General features: G+C 43.4%; 1 protein-coding gene across 3 annotated transcripts in view; it reads left to right on the plus strand.

Annotated features, from left to right (window-relative positions):
• The window catches only part of COL8A2 (collagen type VIII alpha 2 chain), a 425,675-nt gene extending 405,313 nt beyond the window's left edge, over positions 1 to 20,362 (plus strand). For all 3 annotated transcript variants that reach the window (XM_069756856.1, XM_069756855.1, XM_069756857.1), the window contains one exon: positions 15,175 to 20,362. In XM_069756856.1, coding sequence (XP_069612957.1) covers positions 15,175 to 17,087 — 1,913 coding nt within the window. In that variant the 3' untranslated portion in view covers positions 17,088 to 20,362. The remainder of the gene's footprint in view (positions 1 to 15,174) is intronic.
• The last annotated feature ends 5,890 nt before the right edge of the window (positions 20,363 to 26,252 follow it).

Genomic DNA, 26,252 nt, shown 5'->3' on the forward strand with positions numbered 1-26,252 from the left:
CCAGTCAAGTTTGCATTGAAAAGTCAAATGGTGCTCCTTCCCTTCTGAGCTCTGCCATGCGCCCAAACAGTGGTTTACCCCCATATATGGAGTATCAGCATACTAATGGACAAATTGGACAACAACTTTTGGGGTCCAATTTCTTCTCTTTCCCTTGGAAAAAGAAAAAAATTGGGGGCAAAATTATTTTTGTGAAAAAATATGATTTTTTATTTTTACGGCTCTGCATTATAAACTTCTGTTAATCACTTAATGGGTTAAAGAGCTCACCACACATCTAGATAAGTTCCTTAGGGGGTCTACTTTCCAAAATGGTGTCACTTGTGGGGGGTTACAATGTTTAGGCACATAATGGGCTCTCCAAACGCAACATGGCGTCCCATCTCAATTACAGTCAATTTTGCATTGAAAAGTCAAATGGCGCTCCTTCGCTTCTGAACTCTGCCATGCGCCCAAACAGTGGTTTACCCCCACATATGGGGTATCGGCGTACTCAGGACAAATTGTACAACAACTTTTGGGGTCCATTTTCTCCTGTTACCCTTGGTAAAAAAAAAAAATTGGAGCTGAAGTAAATTTTTTGTGAAAAAAAAGTTAAATGTTCATTTTTATTTAAACATTCCAAAAATTACTGTGAAACATCTGAAGGGTTAATAAACTTCTTGAATGTGGTTTTGAGCACCTTGAGGGGTATAGTTTTTAGAATGGTGTCACACTTGGTTATTTTCTATCATATAGACCCCTCAAAATTACTTCAAATGAGATGTGGTCCCTAAAAAAAATGGTGTTGTAAAAATGAGAAATTGCTGGTCAACTTTTAACCTTTATAACTCCCTAACAAAAATTTTTTTCCATAATTGTGCTGATGTAAAGTAGACATGTGGTAAATGTTACTTATTAAGTATTTTGTGTGACATATCTCTGTGATTTAATTGCATAAAAATTCAAAGTTGGAAAATTGCGAAATTTTCAAAATGTTCGCCAAATTTCCGTTTTTTTCACAAATAAACGCAGGTAATATCAAAGAAATTTTACCACTATCATGAAGTACAATATGTCTTGAGAAAACAATGTCAGAATCACTGGGATCCATTGAAGAGTTCCAGAGTTATAACCTCATAAAGGACAGTGGTCAGAATTGTAAAAATTGGCCCGGTCACCCTTGGGGGGTAAAGGGGTTAAAGATAACACATTTCCTTTGTATATTAGGTATATACAGGTGCTTCTCACAAAATTAGAATATCATCAAAAAGTTAATTTATTTCAGCTCTTTAGTACAAAAAGTGAAACTCATATATTATATAGAGTCATTACAAACAGAATGATCTATTTCAAGTGTTTATTTCTGCTAATGTTGATGATTATGGCTTACAGCCAATGAAAACCCCCAAATCATTATCTCAGTAAATTATAATAATTAACAAAAAAAACACCTGCAAAGGCTTCCTATACATTTAAAAAGGGTCCCTTAGTCTGTTTCATTAGGCTCCACATTCATGGGGAAGACTGCTGACTTGACAGAAGGCATGTAATTGACACACTCCCCAAGGAGGGTAAGCGACAAAAGGTCATTGCTAAAAAAAGCTAGCTGTTCACAGAGTGCTGTATCCAGGCATATTAATGGAAAGTTGAGTTGAAGGAAAAAGTGTGGTAGATATAGGTGCACAAGTAACCGGGATAACCGCTGCCTTGAAAGGATTGTTGAGAAAAATCCATTCAAATATTTGGGGGAGATTCACAACGAGTGAACTGCTGCTGGAGTCAATGTTTCAAGTGCCACCACACACACAGACATATCCAGGACATGGGCTACAAGTGTTGCATTCCTTGTGCCAAGCCACTCATGACTAATAAAAATCACCAGAAGCATCTTACCTGGGCCAAGGAGAAAAACAACTGACTCAGTGGTCCAAGGTGTTGTTTTCAGATGAAAGTAAATTTTGCATTTCATTTGGAAATCAAGGTCCCAGAGTCTGGAGGAAGAGTGGAGTGGCACACAATCCAAGCTGCTTGAGGTCTAGTGCTAAGTTTCCACAATCAGTGATGGTTTGGGGAGCCATGTCATCTGCTGGTTTAGGTCCATTGTGTTTTACCAAGACCAAAGGCAGCGCACCCATCTGCCAGGAAATTTTAGAGCACTCAGTGCTTCCCTCTCTCGACAAGCTTTTTGGAAATGGAAATTTCATTCTCCAGCAGGACTTGGCACCTGTCCACACTGCCAAAACTACCAAAACCTGGTTTAAAAAGAACAGTGTCACTGTGCTTGATTGTCCAGCAAACTCGCCTGACCTTAACCTCATAGAGAATCTATAGGGTCTTGTCAAGAGGAAGATGAGAGACACCAGACCCAGCAATGCAGAGGAGCTGAAGGCTGTTATCAAAGCAACCAGGACTTCAAAAACACCTCAGCAGTGTCACAGGCTGATCGCCTCCATGCCACATCGCATTGTTGCAGTAATTGATGCAAAAGGAGCCCCGACCAGGTATTGAGTGCATATGCTGAACATACATTTTTCAAGCTGGTGTTATAAAGTATTCTAATTTACTGAGATAATGTAATGACTTTCGGGTTTTCATTGGCTGTAAACAACAGTCATCAACATTTTGTATTGAATAATTTAACTTTTTGATGATATTCTAATTTTGTGATATATATATATATGTATATATATATATATATATACTGTATATATATATATATATATATATATATATATATATATATATATACATATACTGCTCAAAAAAATAAAGGGAATACTAAAATCCCACATCCTAGGTATCACTGAATGAAATATTCCAGTTTTAAATCTTCATTACATAGTGGAATGTGTTGAGAACAATAAAACCTAAAAATGATCAACATAAATCACAACTAATATCCCATGGAGGTCTAGCATTGGAATGATGCTCACAATCAAAGTGGAAAATGAAGTTACAGACTGATCCAACTTCAGTGGAAATGCCTCAAGACAAGGAAATTGTCACGGAGCAGTAACAGAAAAAGGTGAATGCACAAACTAGAAAGGGACAAAGTAACAAAAACTCAGCACTTAGCTTGCTAAACTCCACACCACAGATAGTATAGCAACAGAGCTCAAAACACCAGACTTGGCTGACACCAGGGAGCTGCTCCTGCTAGGTTGTCTCCAGAAAGGACCTGTATCACCAACAGTCAGCTGATGCACCAGGTGACCTATTAAAGGATATGGGAGTGGTCACTAGCAACATCAGTTGACCTAGCAACACTGCAGTAACACCAGGTTGATAGCGGGGAAAAACTCCATATAACCCCCAATGGCCTGAAAGGAAAAAAGTTTTAATGTGTGAAGAACCAGATCTGCCACAAATCCAAAAATGGATCGTGACAGAAATTATGCTCAGTATGGTGTGTGGCCTCCACGTGCCTGTATGATCTTCCTACAACTCCTGAGCATGCTCCTGATGAGGCAGCAGATGGTCTCCTGAGGGATCTCCTCCCAGACCTGGACTAAAGCATCTGCTAACTCCTGGACAGTTTGTGGTGCAATGTGACGTTGGTGGATGGTGCGAGACATGATGTCCCAGATGTGTTCAATCGGATTCAGGTGTGGGGAATGGGCGAGCCAGTCCATAGCTTCAATGCCTTCATCTTGCAGGAACTGCTGACACACTCCAGCCACATGAGGTCTGGAATTGTCCTGCATTAGGAGGAACCCAGGACCAACCGCACAGCATATGGTCTCACAAGGGGTCTGAGGATCTCATCTCGATACCTAATGGCAGTCAGGCTACCTCTGGCGAGCACATGGAGGGCTGTGCGGCCCTCCAAAGAAATGCCACCCCACACGATTACTGACCCACTGCCAAATCGGTCATGCTGAAGGATGTTGCAAGCAGCAGATTGCTCTCCACAGCATCTCCAGACTGTCATGTCTTCACATGTGCTCAGTGTGAACCTGCTTTCATCTGTGAAGAGCCCAGGGTTCCAGTGGTGAATTTGCCAATCCTGGTGTTCTGTGGTAAATGCCAAGCGTCCTGCACGGTGTTGGGCTGTGAGCACAACCCCCATCTGTGGACGTCGGGCACTAAGGCCATCCTCTTGGAGTCAATTTCTAACCGTTTGTGCAGACACATGCACACTTGTGACCTGCTAGAGGTCATTTTGCAGGGCTCTGGCAGTGCTCCTCCTGTTCCTCCTTGCACAAAGACTGAGGTAGTGGTCCTGCTGCTGGGTTGTTGCCCTCCTACAGCCCCCTCCACATCTCCTGGTGTACTGACCTGTCTCCTGGTAGTGCTTCCAGCCTCTGGACACTACGCTGACAGACACAGCAAACCTTCTTGCCACAGCTTGCATTGACGTGCTATCCTGGATGAGTTGCACTACCTGAGCTACTTGTATGGGTTGTAGAGTCCGTCTCGTCTCATGTTACCAGGAGTGTGAAAGCACAACCAACATTCAAAAGTGACCAAAACATCAACCAGAGAGCATTGGTACTGAGATGTGGTCTGTGGTCCCCACATGCAGAATTACTGCTTTGATAATTGCCAATAATTTCCATCTGTTGTCTTTTCCATTTGCACAACAGTATGTGAAATTTATTGTCAAACACTGCTGCTTCCTAAGTGGACAGTTTAATTTCACAGAAGTTTGATTTACTTGGAGTTATATTCTGTTGTTTAAGTTTTCCCTTTATTTTTTTGAGCTCATATATATATGTGTGTGTGTGTGTGTGTGTGTGTGCGTGTGTGTGTGTGTGTGTGTGTGCGTGTGCTTTTATTTATTTTTTTATTTTTTATCTTTTACATTTTAAGAATTGATAAAATGAAAATGGGCCAATGCAAAGATTTAGGCACCCTTGGGGATTTGTGTACTCAAATAACTTTAACCAAGGTTTCAGACCTTAGTCTGTTAGGGTTATGGCTCGTTCATTGTTAGGATAGCCTAGGTGATGCAAATTTCCCAGCTTTATAAAAACTCAGCTTCCTCTAACCTTGTGTTAGGGTTGGCGGAACGCACCGAGTGTAAATATATGTAATAATAGGTACGTTCGCAACCCGGGGTCCACCGTGCAGGAGAGGAACCTGCTGCTAGCAATTGGCGGTGCTATATTGCGGTATTAGCGAACTCTGTTATTTCATAGAATCACTAGGATAGGGACACGCTGTGCCCTGTTAACCTCACAGAGGAACACAGCTACCAAACTATAAACCTATGTTTTGAGCCTTGCTACTGTGTGGTCATGTTTGAATGTGGTCAGGGTTGGCTGAAATAAGCCCCTAGAATACCTTCACCTCCGGTGAGGAGTTGTTTATGTGCTATGCTGACTGCATAACTACAGAGCAAAACTGTAGTTATGCAGTCAGCATAGCACATAAACAACTCCTCACCGGAGGTGAAGGTATTCTAGGGGCTTATTTCAGCCAACCCTGACCACATTCAAACATGACCACACAGTAGCAAGGCTCAAAACATAGGTTTATAGTAGCGCATGGCCATGCGGCCATGTAAACCTTTTATAGCTGAGGCAGACAAGGACCTTCCTGGTGGTCCAATAGGAGCTGCTACAGGACCTGAGCATGTGACCCCAGACTTCCAAAGGGAGGTCATCCCATGGGCATGCTCAGTATGGGAAAAGTGAGACTTAATCCCAGAAAAACCTGCTCGCTGCTGAACATTACTGGCTACAATGACAGAGTCTGGAAGGGCAGTAGTAACCAGTCGTCCAGTATCAGCCTGAGCCAGACACTGGGACCGACGTCTCTGCTGAGCAGGCTCCACTATAGCTGGCGGAGAATGGGAGTCTGCAGCAGATATGGTTTGAGATTCCCCCTGTGCAGCAGCTGGAACTCGACACCTAGCATTACCCCCATTCCTAGGGCCCCCCTCCTTGGACCTCGCTACGCTTGAAGGCAGCAATGAGCTGCGGAGCTCAAATGTGCTCTGCAGGGTCCCAGGACCTGTCCTCTGGGCCATAACCCCTCCAGTCCACCAAATAAAAATTTTTGCCACGCATCATCTTGCACCCCAAAATAGCGTTCACCTCATAATTGTCCGTAGACGAACCCGATGTCCCGGCAGATGACTCGGAAAACCGGGACATGTGTACGGGCTTTAAAAGGGACACATGAAAGGTGTTGGTGATACCTAGGCGTGGATGAAGAGCCAGACGGTAGACCACAGGGTTAACCTGTTCGAGGACCTTGAAGGGACCCAAGTAGCGAGGTGCAAACTTAGTGGACTCAACTCACAGCCTGATGTTACGGGCGGAGAGCCACACTTAGTCACCAGGAGCAAAGATCATAGTGGGGCGCCGATGTGCATTGGCAGAGGACCTCATTCTCTAATTGGAAGCCCGGATGGCATCCTGAGTGCGGTCCCAAATGTCCCGTGCCTCCACAGCCCAGTCTGCCACCCTGGAGTCAGTGGAAGACATGGGCATGGGCACAGGAACCCGTGGATGCTGACCGTAGTTAAGGAGGAATGGAGTCTGACCAGTGGAATCGGCTACGGCATGTATAAGGGCAAATTCCACCCATGGTAGCAAGGATGCTCAGTCATCCTGCCTGGCAGAAACAAAATGTCGCAGATATGTGACCAGGGTCTGGTTGGCCCTCTCTACCAACCCATTTGTCTCGGGATGATATGCTGAAGAGACATTCAACTCAATGCTGAGTAGATGACAAAGTTCTCTCCAGAACCAAGACGCAAACTGGGGACCCTGGTCACTGGCAATTTTGTCCAGGATACCATGTAGGCGAAAGATATGTTTGATAAACAACGCTGCCAGAGCCCGTGCAGAAGGTAGCCATGGAAGAGACACCAAGTGCACCATTTGGGAAAAATGGTCGGTGATAACCCAGTTAATGGCGCAGCTACGAGACTTGGGTAAGCCCACCACAAAATCCATCCCGACCATCTCCCAGGGCCTGTCTGCCACCAGTAGGGGGTAAATTAACCTAGCTAGCTGTTGTCGAGGAGACTTGTTTTTGGCACAGGAAAGACACGCCCGAACATAATCTCCGATGTCACGGGCCGTATGCGGCCACCAGTACGTTCTTGCCAGCAGCTCAGACGTCCTTTTGGTCCCAAAATGTCCACCCACCCTGGACGAGTGAGCCCAAGAGAGAACCTCCGGATGCAAATTTGAAGGAACAAAAGTCTTGCCCGGGGGCACAGACTCTAGAGAAATCAGAGCAACGGTTCTCTGGCTCTCAGAAGGGACGATAAGCCGAGGCTCCTCTTCCTCCTCCTCAGATGATACAACGGAGCAAGAGAGAGCATCGGCACAAATGTTCTTCTCCCCAAATAGAAAGGGAGAGTGAAATGGAACCGGGAGAAAAGCAGGGACCATCTGGCCTGGCGAGAATTTATCCACTGGGCTGTTTGCAATTAGACCAAATTTTTGTGGTCTGTGAACACTTGGAAGGGAAAGCGAGCCCCCTTTAAAAGATGTCTCCATTCCGAGAAAGCCAACTTCATTGCTAGCAACTCCCTGTCCCGATGGAATAATTCCTCTACGCTGGTGTGAAGGTCTTGGAAAAGAAGAAGCAAGGATGCTTCCGACCTTGAGCATCCTTTTGGTAGAGGACTGCTCCAGCACCAATGAATGAGGCATCCACCTCCATTATAAATGGCTTATCTACATTGGGGCGATGTAGGATGGGAGCGCTACCAAAATTAGACTTAATAGAAGTGAAGGCTTTGGAGACCTCCTCAGACCACAATTTGGGATTTGCTCCCTTCTTGGTGAGGGCTACCAAGGGAGCTACCAAAGTCTAGAAATGAGGAATGAACTGGCGGTAATAGTTAATGAACCCCATAAAGTGCTGCACCGCTTTAAGAGAATGGGGTTCTTGTCAGTCCATCAAAGCTTGTAATTTTGCAGGATCCATAGCCAATCAATTCCTGTGCGGAGATGATATAGCCCTGGAAAGGTAAGGACTCCTGCTCAAACACATATTTCTCTAACTTAGCGTAGAGGGAATTTGCCCGTAAGAGGTCGAAGACTCTGCAAACATCTCTCCGGTGGAAGTCAATATCCGGAGAGTAGATGAGAATATCATCCAGACAGACTATGACCGAGGTGGAAAGCATATCCCGGAAGATATCGTTAACAAAGTCTTGGAAAACGGCTGGGCCATTACAGAGCCCAAAAGGCATCACTAGGTATTCATAGTGCCCATCCCTGGTGTTAAAAGCCATCTTCCATTCGTCCCCGTCATGGATGCGAATCAGGTTGTAAACACCCCGCAGATCTAGTGTAGTAAATACACATGCTCATCGAAGTCTATCAAAGAGCTCAGATATCAAGGGCAGAGGATACTTATTCTTAATGGTGATGGCGTTAAGACCCCTGTAGTCTATGCATGGACGTAGTTCCCGTTCTTCTTCTGCACAAAGAAGAACCCCGCCCCAGCAGGTGACACCAACTTCCTAATGAATCCTCTTGCCAGATTTTCCTGGATGTACTGTGCCTCCATCTCCGGGAGAGATAACGGATAGACTCAACCCCAGGGAGGCTCAGCACCAGGCAAGAGGTCAATAAGACAGTCATAGGGGCAGTGAGGCGGAAGGGTCTCCGTATCCCTTTTGGAGAACACATCCGCATAGGGCCAATATTGCTTGGGGAGTGAGGATAGATCTGTGGGTACCTCAGTAGTAGCAACCTGAACACATTCCCTCTGACATCTACCCCCACAAGATTCACCCCGACCTAAAATTCTGCCTGTGGACCACTCAATATGAGGAGAGTGGTGCCATAGCCAAGGTATCCCTAACAGAACCTCATCAATTCCTTCAGGATTGACGAGCAGAGATATAATCTCCAGATGAGATGGCGACATGGACAAACTAAAAGGGATGGTCTGGTGTGTTATCTGTGAGAGCAGTGTCGACCCATTCACCACTTGTACTGTTACTCATTGAGCAAGCATCACCAAGGGTATTGCGTGACGTTGGGCAAAGGCAGAAGACATAAAATTGCCCCCCGCCCCAGAATGCACACAGAGCTTAACCAAATGAGTGGATGAGCCAATTGTAATTGTCCCCTTAAAGGACAATTTGGAGGCAAACGTCGCTGTGTCTAGTGTACCTCCACCTACTACCTCTAGATGCTGACGTTTTCCCGACCGCTTGGAACATCTGTTGGCAAGATGTCCTGACTGCTGGCAAACATGACAGACCTTGAGTGCATGAGCGGTCCGGGACTTAGATTCCGCTCTTGACGCTCCCATGGCCTCATGTGACTCAGGAGCCCTGACCGGAGATTCCAAAGGTTTGACGAAGGTGGGAGCCAACCGAAACCTCTGCCTACACTGGGCTTGCTCTAACCTCCGCTCATTAAAATGGAGGTCAATACGAGTTGACACAGTTATTAGCTCCTCCAGTGTGGCGGGAATCTCCCTAGTGGCCAAAGCATCCTTCACATGGTCAGCCAGCCCCTTCCAAAATATAGAAATGAGGGCTTTATCCGACCACTCCAGCTCAGATGCTAAGGTACGGAAGTGGACGGTAAAATGGCTGACCAAGGATGTGCTCTGAGTCAATGTCAACAGTTGGAGCGCCGTATCATGGGTGGCTCGAGGTCCCAAAAAGACCTGTTTCAGAGTACTCAGGAACAGCGGAGCACTCCGCACACATGATCGCCACGCTCCCACAGCGGCGTAGCCCACTCCAATGCCCTGTCCGACAGGAGAGACAAAATGAACCCCACCTTTGCCTGCTCTGTGGGGAAACGTGCAGCCAGGAGCTCGAGGTGTATAGAGCACTGGCTCATGAAACCCCTACAAGATTTGCTATCGACAGAAAATTTTTCTGGCAGCGGGAGGCGAGATAGAGTTGGAACAGGGGTGGCAGTGGACAAACTGGCTGCAGCTACACTAGCAGTCTGAACAGGGACTGAGGTGACATCCACACCTGAGGTTGTGCGCTCAAGAGCCGCCAACAAATCCTCCAGCTGCTGGATGTTCCGCAGTAGACACTAATCGTCCGCCATTTACTAGCTAGCCCCTGGCGCTAGTATTATGTTAGGGTTGGCGGAATGCACTGAGTAAAAATATATGTAATAATAGGTGCGTTCGCAACACGGAGTCCACCGTGCAGTAGAGGAACCTGCTGCTAGCAATTGGCTGCGCTATATGGCGGTATTAGCAAACTCTGTTACTTCACAGAATCGCTAGGATAGGGAAATGCTATGCCCTGTTAACCTCACAGAGGAAAACAGCTACCAAACAGAGCAAAACTGTAGTCAAGCAGTCAGCATAGTCCACAAACAACTCCTCACCGGAAGTGCCGGTATTCTAGGGGCTTATTTCAGCCAACCCTGACCACATGCAAACATGACCACACAGTAGCAAGGCTCAAAACATAGGTTGATAGTAGCGCATGGCCGTGCGACCATGCAAACCTTTTATAGCTGAGCAGACAAGGACCTTCCTGGTGGTCCAATAGGAGCTGCTACAGGACCTGAGCATGTGACCCCAGACCTCCAATGGGAGGTCGTCCCGTGGGCATGCTTAGTATGGGAAAAGCGGGAGTTAGTCCCAGAAAGACCTGCTCACTGCTGAACATTACTGGCTACAATGACAAAGCCTGGAAGGGCAGTAGTAACCAGTCATCCAGTATCAGCCTGAGCCAGATGCTGGGACCAACATCTCCACTGAGCAGGCTCCACTGTGGCTGGAGGAGAATGGGAGACCGCAGCAGACATGGTTCGAGATTCCCCCTGTGCAGCGGCGGGAACTTGACACCTAACACCTTGTGCCAAAAAGCAGCAGCCATGGGTTTTTCTAAGCAGCTACCTAACACTCTGAAAATGAAAATGGTGGAGGCCTACAAAGCCTTTTGCCCTTTTCTCAGTTTGAAATGTAAATAAAAATTGGCAGTTAACAGAAATAGTGGAGGTCAAGATAATATCTGGATGACCAAGCAAAATTTGAGTGATAGCTGCTTGTAGGATTGCTAGAGAGGCAATCTTCAGAAAGATTTAGCAGTTTCTGGAGTTTTGGTACATTGTTCTACTGGTCAGAGACACCAGCAAAATATGGCCTTCATGGAAAAATCATCAGAAGAAAACCTCTCCTGCATCCTCACCATAAAATTCGGCATCCGTAGTATGCAAAAGAACATCCAAACAAGCCTAATGCATTTTGGAAATAAGTCCTGTGGACCGATGAAGTTAAAATAGATCTCTTTGGCCACAATGATGAAAGGTATGTGTGGAGACAAAAAGGGCACAAAATGTCAGAAAAAGAACTTCTCGCCAACCACTAAGCATGGAGATGGATCAATCATGTTTTGTTGCAGCTAATGGCATGGGGAATATTTCACGTGCAGAGGAAAGAATGGATACAATTACATTTCAACAAATTATTAATGCAAACATAACACCATCTGTAAAAAAGCTGAAGTTGAAAAGGGGATGGCTTCTGCAAATGGATAATGATCCTAAACACATATTAAAATTTGCAACAGACTACCTCAAAAAGTGCAAGTTGAAGGTTTTACCATGGCCCTCACAGTCCCCTGATCTGATCATCATTGAAAATCTTTGGCTATACCTCTAAATAGCAATGCATGCAAGATGACCCAGGAATCTCACAGAAATGGAAGATTTTTCCAAGGAAGAATTAATGAAAATTCCTCAAGCAAGAACTGAAAGACTCTTGTCTGGCTACAAAAAGCGTTTGCAAGCCAAACTGTGATACTTTCAAAAGGGAGGTACTGCTAGGTAGTAAACATGCAGGGTGCCCAAACTTTTGCACCTGCCCATTTTCCTTTTTGTAATTTTTAAAATATAAAAGATGAAATATATATATATAGAGAGAGAGAGAGAGAGAGAGAGAGAGAGACTAAATTACAAAGGAAATGTGTCATATTTAACTTTAGGCCATTTAGAGGTCTTTTCATCTTCAACTTGCTAAACTGTTCAAAATAGCAGTAATTTTGACCAGGGGTGTCCAAACTTTTATGAGTCACTGTACACATTATCATGTCATCATGCATATTGGAGTATCCAGGGCATTTAGGGAATGGTCCCTTAGAAAACTTACTTATCTTCATATAGCATTACGGAAGTCATATAAGGTAATGAATTAGTGTTATTCCTCAAATACAGAGACATAATAGCTTATTCTGAATAGTCGCATGTAATGATAGGTAAACTTTAACCCCTTCCGACCTCCTCCGTACTATTACTGCGGAGGTCGGGTCCTCTGCTTTGATGTGGGCTCCAGCGCTGAGCCCACCTCAAAGCTGGGACATGTCAGCTGTTTTGAACAGCTGACATGTGCCCGCAATAGCGGCGGGTGAATTCGCGATTCACCCGCCGCTATTAACCAGTTAAATGCCGCTGTCAAATGCTGACAGCTGCATTTAACTGGCACTTCTGGCCACGCGACCGTAAATGATAGCATCGCCGACCCCGGCACATGATTGGGGGTCGGCGATGCGTCAGGATGGTAACCACAGAGATCCTTGAGACCTCTATGGTTACTGATGCCGGCCTGCTGTGAGCGCCACCCTGTGGTCGGCGCTCCTAGGAAGCCTGCAATTCAGCTACTTAGCAGCGATCATCAGATCGCTGCTATGTAGCTTGGCCGATCCAGTTGTGCCAGCTTCTAGCCTCCCATGGAGGCCATTGAGGCATGGCAAAAGTAAAAAAAAAAATGTTTTAAAAAATATGAAAAAAATAAAAAAATATAAAAGTTTAAATCACCCCCTTTTCGCCCCATTCAAAATAAAACAATAAAAAAAATCAAACCTACACATATTTGGTATCGCCGTGTTCAGAATCGCCCGATCAATCAATAAAAAAAGGATTAACCTGATCGCTAAACGGCGTAGCGAGAAAAAAATTCAAAACGCCAGAATTACATTTTTTTGGTTGCCGTGACATTGCATTCAAATTTAATAACGGATGATCAAAAGAACGTATCTGCACCAAAATGATATCATTAAAAACGCCAGCTCGGCATGCAAATAATAAGCCCTCACCTGACCCCAGATCACGAAAAATGGAGACGCTACGGGTATTGGAAAATTGCGCAATTTTTTTTTTTTTTAGCAAAGTTTGGAATTTTTTTTACCACTTACATAAAATGTAACCTAGACATGTTAGGTGTCTATGAACTCGTAATGACCTGGAGAATCAAAATGGCTAGTCATTTTTAGCATTTAGTGAACCTAGCAAAAAAGCCAAACAAAAAACAAGTGTGGGATTGTGCTTTTTTTGCAATTTCACCGCACTTGGAATTTTTTTCCCGTTTTCTAGTATATGATATGCTAAAACCAATGATATTGTTAAAAAGTGCAACTTGTCCCGCAAAAAACAAGCTCTCACATGGCCATACTGACGGAAAAATAAAAAAGTTATGGTTCTGGCAAGGAGGGGAGCGAAAAACGAGAACACAAAAACGGAAAAGGGCAAGGTCGTGAAGGGGTTAAGAGCAGAAGCATATCACTGAGAAAAAGGACATAGGCTACTATATTTATACAAACTAGAAAAGTATAAGAATAAACTATAGTAGTGATGAAAATCTGGACAATAAACAATGTTATAAGCTTAATTGGATCAGTTAACGCTTTTCTGGTCAGTATTTGAAAATGTTAAATATTTTGAAGATATACAGTACAGACCAAAAGTTTGGACACACCTTCTCCTTTAAAGATTTTTCTGTATTTTCATGACTATGAAAATTGTACATTCACACTGAAGGCATCAAAATTATGAATTAACACATGTGGAATTATATACTTAACAAAAAAGTGTGAAACAACTGAAATTGTCTTATATTCTACAATCTTGAAGGAGTTCCCAGAGATGCTTAGCACTTGTTGGCCCTTTTGCCTTCACTCTGCGGTCCAGCTCACCCCAAACCATCTCAATTGGGTTCAGGTCTGGTGACTGTGGAGGCGAGGTCATCTGGCGTAGCACCCCCATCACTCTCCTTCTTGGTCAAATAGCGCTTACACAGCCTGGAGGTGTGTTTGGGGTCATTGTCCTGTTGAAAAATAAATGATGGTCCAACTAAACGCAAACCGGATGGACTAGCATGCCGCTGCAAGATGCTGTGGTAGCCATGCTGGTTCAGTATGCCTTCAATTTTGAATAAATCCCCAACAGTGTCACCAGCAAAGCACCTCCTCCTCCATGCTTCACAGTGGGAAACAGGCATGTAGAGTCCATCGTTTCACCTTTTCTGCGTCGCACAAAGACACGATAGTTGGAAACAAAGATCTCAAATTTGGACTCATCAGACCAAAGCACAGATTTCCACTGGTCTAATGTCCATTCCTTGTGTTCTTTAGCCCAAACAAGTCTCTTCTGCTTGTTGCCTGTCCTTAGCAGTGGTTTCCTAGCAGCTATTTTACCATGAAGGCCTGCTGCACAAAGTCTCCTCTTAACAGTTGTTGTAGAGATGTGTCTGCTGCTAGAACTCTGTGTGGCATTGACCTGGTCTCTAATCTGAGCTGCTGTTAACCTGCAATTTCTGAGGTTGGTGTCTCGGATAAACTTATCCTCAGAAGCAGAGTTGACTCTTGGTCTTCCTTTCCTGGGGCGGTCCTCATGTGAGCCAGTTTCTTTGTAGGGCTTGATGGTTTTTGCCACCTCACTTGAGTTCACGTTCAAAGTTTTCCCAATTATTTGGACTGACTGACCTTCAATTCTTAAAGTAATGATGGCCACTTTTTCTTTACTTAGCTGTTTTTTCTTGCCATAATACAAACTATAACAGTCTATTCAGTAGGACTATCTGCTGTGTATCCACCAGACTTCTGCACAACACAACTGATGGTCCCACCTCATTTATAAGGCAAGAAATCCCACTTATTAAACCTGACAGGGCACACCTATGAATTGAAAACCATTCTCGGCGACTACCTCTTGAAGCTCATCAAGAGAATGCCAAGAGTGTGCAAAGCAGACATTAAAGCAAAAGGTGGCTACTTTGAAGAACCTAGAATATAAGACATAATTTCAGTTGTTTCGCACTTTTTTGTTAAATATATAATTCCACATGTGTTAATTCATAGTTTTGATGCCTTCAGTGTGAATGTACAATTTTCATAGTCATGAAAATAGAGAAAAATCTTTAAATGAGAAGGTGTGTCCAAACTTTTGGTCTGTACTGTATACAAATACTTAAGATATTTATTCAAGCACAATTTTTTTTTTTGTATTATCTCTATAGATATGCTTCCAATGGACCTTAAAGGGGAACCTGGACCAGCTGGAAAACCAGGTCCACGTGGACCACCTGGACCTCCTGGACTTCCCGGAAAACCAGGAATAGGAAAACCAGGATTACAAGGAATGCCAGGAGCTGCTGGTCCTCCTGGCTTTTCTAGCATTGGAAAATCGGGATTACCAGGTATGCCTGGCAAAATTGGACCTAAGGGTCTACCTGGCACAAAAGGAGAACCAGGAATGCGGGGAGAGCATGGACCTAGAGGAATGTCTGGACCTCCTGGAATTCCCGGCCCTGCAGGAATCTCATCAAATGGAAAACCAGGTGTTCAAGGTGCTCCAGGACAGCCAGGTGTCAGGGGTGAACCTGGTGCAAAAGGTGAGCCAGGACTTCGTGGAGATAACGGCATTAAAGGAGAAGCTGGACTTGGGAAACCTGGTCTGCCAGGTACACGTGGCCCTGGGGGCCTACCTGGGCCAATGGGCCCACCTGGTCCACCAGGTAATGGAAAACCAGGACTTAATGGATCACCAGGGGGCTCAGGGGATAGAGGCGATATAGGTCCACCTGGACCACCAGGGGCAGTTGGCCCACCTGGGCCACAGGGCCTACAAGGTAAACCTGGCATTGATGGAATTGGTAAACCTGGTTTAGATGGATTGCCAGGACTTCAAGGGCCTTTAGGTCCTAAGGGGGAAACAGGTATACGAGGCTTACCAGGGCTGACAGGGTCACCCGGGTATGGAAAACCAGGTCTGCCTGGATTGAAAGGCGATAGAGGACCTGCTGGAATACCTGGAGAAATAGGAGATAAAGGAGAGCCAGGGTTAGATGGTGAACCAGGCGATCAAGGGCCACAAGGTATTATAGGGCCTCCGGGACTTCCAGGTTCCATGGGAATGCCAGGAAAAAATGGTTTGCCTGGCTTGAAAGGAGACATTGGGCCTACTGGGCCTACAGGTGTACCTGGAATTCCAGGGAGTCAAGGTCCCAATGGATTTGCAGGTAAACCAGGTATACCAGGTGAAAGGGGACTTCCAGGTCTGAAAGGACTTCCAGGGCCAATTGGGCCAAAAGGAGAGGGAGGGTTAATGGGACTTCCAGGTTTACCAGGTCAAATAGGTAGTCCAGGGTCAAAAGGAGAAGGTGGAATTCCAGGACAATCAGGCCCAAGAGGTCCAGCTGGAATTCCAGGTATGCAAGGATCATCTGGCCCTATTGGGCCACAAGGGTTACCAGGATTAAAAGGAGAGCCCGGTATCCCTGGGCAACCTGGAAAAAGCATCAATGGTGAGCCAGGTCTAATTGGCCCTATAGGACTACCGGGGGTTTCCGGGCCTCCTGGTTTAAATGGGCAGCCTGGGCTACCTGGTCCACCTGGACCACCAGGTCCACCAGGAATCTATAGTGAAGGCACTATTGCTGGCTTGCACTTGCCAGATGGAGGAGTTGAAGGAGGTACAGTAGGCAATGGAAAATCAGGAAAGCCTCAGTATGGCACTGGAGAACTATCTGCCAAAGTAGCCCCAGCGTTTACTGCCATATTAACTACACCATTCCCTCCTTCTGGCATGCCAATCAAATTTGATCGGACTTTGTATAATGGCCATAATGCTTATAATCCTCTTACTGGGATATTTACTTGTTCTCTTCCTGGAATTTATTACTTTGCTTATCATGTCCACATCAAAGGAACCAACATCTGGATTGCTCTTTACAAGAACAATGTACCTGCTACTTACACATACGATGAATACAAAAAAGGGTACATGGACCAAGCCTCTGGGAGTGCAGTATTAGAACTCAAGGAAAATGACCAAGTTTGGGTGCAAATGCCTTCAGACCAAGCAAATGGGTTATATTCAACAGAGTACATTCATTCTTCATTCTCTGGTTTTCTTCTTTGTCCCACATAATGGACTCACAGTAACATTTCTAACACTAGTAATAAACTTTTTAAAATCTTTTAAAAATGACATGCAAAGCAACAACAAAGACTTTCTACACGTATATATCCACTGGGACAAACGAACAGACATGGATACTTGTTTAAGATGCTGAAAGAAGACTATTAAATAAAGTCACATTATCACCCAGTGACATAAAAGCAGAGAAGATCAGCAAGCTTATGGCAAGATGACTATGCTATGCTAGTTTTCTACAGCCTAGAAGTTAATTATTGATGATTTTGTGCATATTTTGATAATTTATCTGTAACTGCTACATATGTTGCATAGTATATTAGTTGTAAAACACTGCATCACACAATGCAATGAGGATGACCATGCCAGTTTAATAATGGTTTCAAAGTTTTATGCACTCTGTCTGAAGCCTCTATTACATGCTTATTATAGTTGTTTCCTACAGTTTCTATTTTCAAAGACAATAGAAAGATTTGTAGGAAATAAAGCAAATTTGCCGAATGGTTAAGGAGATGCACAAACTGTGAGTATGTGTGATAGGGCTTTCCTTTAGTAGTGTAGTAGCTGCAGTAAGTTGCTTTTAGCTAGTTCTTCACACTTTGGCTCACAATAACCAAAGTTAAACCTACATAGAACAAGTTCTGATAGAGAAGTAAGTATAGCAAAGTACTGTAATTACCGAGGCAAGCATTTTTCCTCCTGGAACCATGATGAATTAGTTGTCCATGACCAACTGGCACTTTTAAAACCTGATATTTACTGTTCCTGGTGTATTTTATGTGATTGTGGACAGCTGTAATGTATGGCAAAGTTAAGTTTCATCACCTTCTACATAGCGTATGCAATAATGCACTGACATATTCATGGTACTTCTATTTATATTGCCTACTATTATAGAGTACTATTACGGAAAAATCCCATATATTGAGCAGTATCACAACTTGAGTTGCAGTTTTAACATTAACAGAAGTTTTTTTTGTTTTGTTTTTTTTTAACTACGGTATCTATATTTTTATTCCACAATGAAACCAAGAATGTGATCTAAAGCGTCCTCATCCATTGACCAGAAAATGTTGTAGCTGTTCCATGGCTCAAGTCTTTTTTTTTTATTTTTATCTTGCCATTCATTATATGATGCTTACATTTTTAAGGATATGACATTTTTGATTGGGAAGGAAGCATTGGTTTCTTTTTACCATTCGGCGCCTTTTTAATAAATGACTGTTCATTGTAATATTTTTTTTTTTACTTTTATTATCCAATCGTTCGCAATGGTGCTACGCCCTACTTACCCATGTTATATATTCATATAGTGCAATATTATTCTCAAAACGGCATCTTTGTTTTGTTTTTTGTTTTTTTCAAATATCATTCCTGTTTTGTCCTGCTAATATTAATGGATTTTGTATTGATAATGCTTGAACTGTAATTGCAATTGGGTTAAGGAGATGTGTCATAGTGCATATTATATTAACCTTCTCACTGCACAATTAGGCTGTGAACATGCCGGGTGACCAGGGTTATTTTGCAGAGAAGTGGTTAATGATCACGGGTTAAACATAAGTACCCCTAACTTATGATGGTTTTTTTAAAATGCACCTCTATATAGTGTGCAGACATGGTGCTCTGTTACTTTGTGACTAGCAGTTGAGAGGTGTTGTGTAAGGCTACGTTCACATTTGCGTTGTTGGGCATTGCGTCGGTGACGCAACGCACAACGCATGCAAAACGCATGCAAAAACGCATTGTTTTGTGACGCATGCGTCCATTTTTTGGCTTGATTTTGGACGCAAAAAAGTGCAACTTGCTGCGTCCTCTGCACCCTGATGCTTGCTCCAAAAATAACGCATGCGTCACAAAACACAAGACAACGCATGTCCATGCGCCCCCATGTTAAATATAGGGGCGCATGACGCATGCGTCGCTATGTGTCGCCGAACCTGCGCCCGACGCAACGCTAATGTGAACGTAGCCTAAGACAGCCAAACAATAGGGGAGGTTCACCAGTATGATATTGATGACTATTTAGTGGCCATTGAGCGGTACTGCATCTTTGCACCAATTCATGCCACTAAATAGTTGACTGCGCTGTACAGATCAGACTGAGAACAGCTGATTGGTAGGGGTGTCATGTCAGCCTTGAGATAGGACATCAATTTCATATTAGTGAAACCCTTAAATGATCTTCCTAAGATTAGAAAGAAATAGTTCACTTTCTATCACAGAAACAGCGCCATTCTTGCAATACCACGCACAACCCATGGAAAGCGTGGCATTGTTCCTGGGAAATCATAGACTTTAAGTGAATCAATTTGCATGACTGCTGGTCCAGTATTCAGGCCACTGGATGGGAGATGTGAGAGCCGCCTCTTACCTTCTGGCAGCTGCAGCTCCTCTTTGGATTAGCCAGCCTAGCTCGACGTCATACATGCATCACGCCTCAATGGTGGCGATGCATCAGGCTGGCTAATGGATAGAAGATGCAGCAGATGTCATCAGCTGGGAGGCGGTCCGCAGGACCCCGATTCAGCCGCTACAGAATATTGACCAGAGTTCTGCGCATTGATTCGCTCATCTCAACCCTTTCTAATAGAGAAGCAATCTTCTAATTCATCTCTTTCTACAGCTCAGTCTGTACTTCTCAATGTGAACAATGGCCATCTGTAGTATCACCTGAACGTTTCTGTTTTCCATGTCTGCCCACACAACTGTTTGGCTATTGATGATACATTTGTTACTTTTCAAGAAATAAAAAGGATTATTTGTCTAGACGGTCTGGTTACATTTCTATCGCAGACCAAAGTGTTTTATGGCACGTAAACTCATGATAAGAATGTCATCAGAGCTGCACTACTCTAACTTTTGTAGGGTTTTCTCTTGCCAAGTAATAATCAACCATCATTAATCAAACAGACAAATATATTACTTGAACCTGTTCCCAACAAGTCTTAATACTTGTTCTGATTCCATCATAAATATTAGGGCAATTATAAATTGAACATTTCTAAGAAAGCCAATTAAAGTAATAGGTTGAATAACAAGTTAAAGAGAAGCTCAGCAGAACTCTAGAATCTGTTGTCTGACGCAGCAATATGAATGGGGTTCTACTGGGGATTTGCCCTGTTCTGCTTATTATATAGGGCCTCTTTCTGGGTGGCTGGAACAGGATTTCTATTGGGTGGTTTTCCTGTCCGGCCAGAGCTGACTGTCTATGTTTTTGCTGACTGGATAACATAGAGCCAGTTTCCTAATAAAATATCTGAACTCTGTCTTGTCTGTGGTTTTATTTGAAGGAACGAGGTGTGCTGGATAGATGTGGGTGGCTGTGAGCTCAGGCTTTATGTGTGACTGCATGGTTATTATATGTTTGTGTTTCTACTCACAAGGAGGAAATTACCTGATTATTCTTATTCTTATTCTTATTATATAAGAAAAGTCCGAGAAATAAAAAACAGACCCCTGATTCACAACCTTCTTTATATGCTAAGCAGAGGAACTATGCAATTAGGATGGCTGTGAAAAATTAAAGGTTATATACCCTTTGCACATTTGTATGGTTTATTTGTTTTCTAAATGCAAATAATCTTCATAAAAAAAAAAAAATCTACCATTTTGCTGCTGCAGAGTCTCTGGAAGTCCTTTATCGAGCTCAGTGCTTTTGAAAAAATCTGAAAGGGAGTGTGTTATAAACAGATTTCTGTGGAGAGAGAAGATAGTATCTATAGTCTCATGGAATGCAGAGAAAACAGACCACAGATGAGTAGAAAAGCACAACCAGATAAAAAAAAACTATTAGCGCTGTAGGGCACACTGGATACACACCGATCTCACATCCAGCCTACATTTATGTGAGAAACCCTTTGACAAGAGAAAAATCCAAAACTGGGAGCAGGCTGCACGTTGCAAATTAGGGATTCTGAAAATGAATGAAGATTGCAGACTGAAATTTAATGCAATTTTATTAAATAAAGGTAACTACTACTAACCAATATAAACACCTTTTTTAGTTGTCAAAGATGGCTATAGCCTTTAAACTCGGGGAAGCATAATTAGCTCTACAGTGAAAGCTCACAGCACAGTGAATGAATGTGAGAGTTCTGCTAAAATTATGCAAGCCTACAGATAAGAAATATGTCTTAGCCCAATATAGAAAGCATTGTGAAATAATAATTGCTCAATTTATGCCATTATCAAATTTGACTCTAAGTACATGCTAAATATACTGCAGAATGAATAAACAAATACCTTTTTTTTCAATATGAAATCTTGTGCGCAATATATACAACTATAAATATATAAAGTGGATGCCAAACATTATGCAAATTGCCTCTTCAGACAAAAAGAGGACTTGAACTCTGTAGCGCCACCTGTTGGAAGTAGCGATTCTAAAAGTCACAATCAACCCTTTTAACAAGTCTTCTAATATGACTTAGGATAAAAGCCAAATCAGTATCTCAATTCGCAGACACGGTGTTTCAGGCTGTTGGCCCTCGTCAGTGTGAAGCATAAGAACTGATTTGGCTAGGTGAGAGGCTCTGGACTGGGGTCTAAGGGGTATCGTTTCTCTTTATGAAGAGTGACATACCAGCTCTGGCTTGTCAAGGTAAGGAGGCTTATTTGCCGTGCAACGCTCCTCTGGGAAATATAATATGCAAATTGCCTCTTCAGAGAAAAAGAGGACTTAAACTCTATAGTGCCACCTGTTGGAAGTAGCGATCCTACAAGTCACAATCAAGTTCAAGTCCTCTTTTTTTCTCTGAAGAGGCAATTTGCATGCCAAAACATTGGCATTTTGGACCCATGGCCAGAAAACTCCCCAAATCTCAAACCCATTGAGAAGCTGTGGTCAGTTCTCAGAAAGTAAGTAAACAAAAAAAACAAACCGGAAATTGTGCTAAGCTCCAACCACTGATAAGACAAGAATGGGTTCTCATCAGTCAGGATTTGGCTTGGAAGATGATATCCAGAATGCTTAGGTGAATTGCAGAAGTCTTGAAAAATAAGAGTCAACAGGGTAAAAATTGAGTATTTGCATAAATATGATGTATTTGTCCATAAAGTTGTAAAACATTTTGAAATGTTTATAATTGTATTTTCAACTAAAAACATTCAACTAAAAGATTTAAAAATACTGAAGCAGAAAGCTTTATGAAAAGCAAAATTTGTGTCAGTCTCAACTTTTGGTGACAACTGTACATCCAGTAAATTAATACAAATTCAAGTTTAATGTAGCTAAATGTAAAGTTATGCATTTGAGACTAGAGCATTTTCTAATTTCATAATAAAATGTAATATAAATGCAAAATAGAGACTAAGAGTCTTTGGGAAATTGATGGACAGTAAATTTAATTTTAGCAACTAGTACATAGCAGCTGCAGAAAAAGCTCATAAAATACTGGAACATATCACAAGGTACCTACTGTAAATGTACACGATGACAATCATTTTTTGCTTTTATACAAAGTACTAGGCAGACTACACATGGATAGAGATGGGCGAACCCGAACATTAAAGTTTGGTATCTGTACCAAACACCTAGTGTTCGGGTACGGACACCGAACACGGACTTCACCAGGAAGTCCGTGTTACTGTTCGGGTTTGCCCCCCCGAACACCGGGTGTTTTTTGTTCTGTCATGTGCATGACAGCACAGCAAACACCGATTCTGATCGGCGGTAAAATCATCACCGTCGGTCAGACAGCCTCAGCTACGACAGCGTGACAGCCTGCAGCTATGATCAGAGGTATAAAGTTTACCTCTGGTCACTGGTGTTGGCTGATGGGACTACTGCTCGTATCAGCCTATGCCTACTGCCGCTAATAACAGCGAGAGCAGGAGTGGCTGATGGGAGTATTCATCAGCCGGCGCCTGCCTGCGCTTTAAATAAATCATTTAAAAAAACGGCATTTGTTCCCCTGTATTTTTGATAACCGCCAGCAAAACCCTCAGCTGTTTGCTTTAGCAAGGTTGGTTATCAATTATAGAGGGGTCCCCATGCTGTTTTTTTCTTTAAATTATTTAAATAAATAAATAAATTTATTTGACAACCAGTCTTGCTAAAGCTGACAGCTGGAGGCTGGTATTTTCAGATTGGTAAGGGGCCATTGATATTGGCCCTCCTCAGTCTAAAAATAGCAGCCCCCCAAGCTGCCCAGAAAAGGTACCACAACCGCAGAGTACAGCAGCATCTTTAGACACATCAAGGGCAGGCATTTTCATGAAATCACGTCCAATTAGACATTTACACTATGTTCACATGTAGAATAAAAGCTGAATTTTTTCTGCTGCTTTTGTTGCACAAAAATTCTACTGTGTTGAACTGTCCAAGCAAAGTGATTGTGTTTTCATGAAAACTGTGCTCTCCGTGCATCTTAAGACGCTGCTGACCTATGCAGTTTGTTGCTTTTTTTCCTTGGAAGAGTCTATGTGGAGCCTAAAAAAAAGACTTGTAAAAAAACTGCAGTAACTTTTTTAAGTGCAGAGTCAAAGCTTTTCTGTACTATAAAAAGCACTTAAAAATGTGGGTTTACATCTGCATCAGAAATGCATCAAATAAGGGGGAAAAGACACAAAAATGCAGCAAAAATGCAATAATCAGAGAAGATTGTTAGTGCGTACTTTGGTGTGAACACCTACAGAAAACAAAAACACAGTATTTATGCTACGTGTGAACACGGCATTACAGACACCAAAAAGCCAAACGTCGTATAGTGAAGCTACATGAGGATGAGAAAGTTCTGACTGCTCCAACTGTGAATAAATGAACAAAAATCCATAGGTCCCAACTAGAAATGAGCATGCGGCAGAGATAACATCACACCAGCCCTGGCGAATCAAAAGCCTTGCCTTGGACATCGGAAGGTAAGAGGTTCATAGGCCTCAAATCGAGCTGCCAGGTACCACTGAGCTGGACCCTGGACCAGACACCCACAAATCCATCAGTTCATCTCTAGTTCCTGGTTACAGCGGACAATTCTGCTTTGCATCTATGTCCTGCAGTCTCATTAATCTGTTTTTCCTTTACTACCATTTCCCCTTTGATATTTTCTCCTGCCAGGGGAGAAACAAATGGTAAATGGGTGTGGAATGGGGTGTGGCCAGGGACGTGGCCAAAACTGGTTGCAGCATGCGTAGCATAATCCATCCCTGTTTCTGTTTTTCATAAGTTGGAATGTATACAGAACAGGGAAACTATGGAACTCTCTACCATAAAATTTGTGAGGGTTAATATATCATTGAAGAAGGGTTTTGGAAGGGGGGCGTGGCTATGCTGTCAGCTGTGCGGCTGCACTGTAGCAGAGCTACCATCATCCTGATTTATAACTTACAAAAAAGTCAGCAAGTCAAGACATTCCCTCGGAGCAGAGCCTGTCCGAGGGAGAGAAGATTTTGCTCAGCTGAGTCTGCTAGTAGGGCAGGGAGACAGCCAGCCACCTTCTGCTGTGCTGATGACAGCAGCCATCTTGATATCGGGGCCTAGTGCTGTGCGGTGAGGGGTGCTAAGAAGAGGAGATGGATTCGTGGGAGGTCACTCTGACATTACATACCCACATCATCTCTAGATCTCATCTCTAGAAGAGCAGATGGTCCTGCAATCTCCAATTTGGCGGTGGCATAAGCTCTCCTATCGTGAGGGCAGGATAAAAGATGCCGCTGTGTCTTAGAGTCATCACACTCCTGCTTCCACAAGCGTCAAAGTTAAAAAGAAAGTGCATGGACTGCAAGCAAGGGAGATAGTGTGGGCCCAGGGAGACCTCGGTCGAAACATAGTGTGTGCCTCTGCAGGATAAGCCTGAAAAAGGAGGGGAAACATACTGCCTGATACATCCCTTCTTTAAGGCACTATCCCTGCTGGGGGGAAGGACTTCCTGTAGACAAAGGGTCTTTGGCCAGCTTGGTGTTGTGAATTCTGCTCTTGGGCTCCCTCCGGTGGTTATGAGTGGTAGTGTTGCTGTCTTGGATCGCAGCATTTATCAGGTGTGTTCACTTTTTGCAATTTGGACTCAGCTATTTAGTCCTGCCTGATCCTTTAGTCATTGCCAGTTGTCCATTGTTTTTGGAGGATTCACATCCCTTTCTGGTCTCTCCTGTTTTCTGTGCTTTTCAACAAAGATAAGTCCTGGCTTTGTTTTTGCTGTCCACATGCTGTGGGCCTTATAGTTCAGTGCATTTTCATGTTTTGTCTTGTCCAGCTTGTCTGTGTAAGGATTTTTTGCAGCCAAGCGGTATCTCTGTAGATGCAGATATACCCTCCATGTCTTTAGTCAGATGTGGAGTTTTGTATTTTCTATGGTGGATATTTTCTAGTGTTTTAATACTGACCGCATAGTTCTCCGTTCTTTTCTTTCTTTTTAGCTAGTAAGGCCTCCTTTGCTAATCCTGATTTCAGTCTGCGTTTGTCATTTCCCTCTCCGCTCACAGTCAATATTTGTGGGGGGCTGTCTATCCTTTGGGGATTTTCTCTGAGGCAAGATAGTTTTCCCGTTTCTATCTTTAGGGGAAGTTAGTCCTTAGGCTGTGTCGAGGTGTCTAGGGAGTGTTAGGTACATCCCATGGCTATTTCTAGTTGCGCTGCTAAGTTCAGGGTTTGCGGTCAGTACAGGTTCCACCTTCTCCAGAGTACGTCACATGCTGCTCCAAAGCCACCAGATCATAACAGTACAACTGGCCAACAATGAGTTAATTGCATCTCAGAAGAAGGGAGGAAAGGTTTTGAGCCATTTTTTTTCCTTAGCCTGTTTTGTCTTTTCCTCCCTCTTAATCTCTGGGTGGCTGTGGAACCTAGTAATAACATGAATGTTCAGGAGTTAGTTTCTCGTGTGGATCAGCTTGCTGCTAGGGTACAGGGTATTTCAGATTATATTGTTCAGACTCCTGCCTTAGAACCTAAGATTCCCACTCCTGATTTATTCTTTGGTGACAGATCCAAATTTTTGAGTTTCAAAAATAACTGTAAACAGTTTTTTGCATTGAGACCCCGGTCCTCTGGTGATCCCATTCAGCAGGTTAAAATCATCATATCTCTGCTGCGTGGTGACCCACAGGATTGGGCATTTTCCCTGGAAACTGGCAATCCTGCTTTGCTTAATGTTGATTCTTTCAAGCATTGGGGTTATTGTATGATGAGCCTAATTCTGTGGATCAAGTTGAGAAGATTTT

The sequence above is a fragment of the Ranitomeya imitator genome, chromosome 3, assembly GCF_032444005.1.
Source record: "Ranitomeya imitator isolate aRanImi1 chromosome 3, aRanImi1.pri, whole genome shotgun sequence".
Lineage (NCBI taxonomy): Eukaryota > Metazoa > Chordata > Amphibia > Anura > Dendrobatidae > Ranitomeya > Ranitomeya imitator.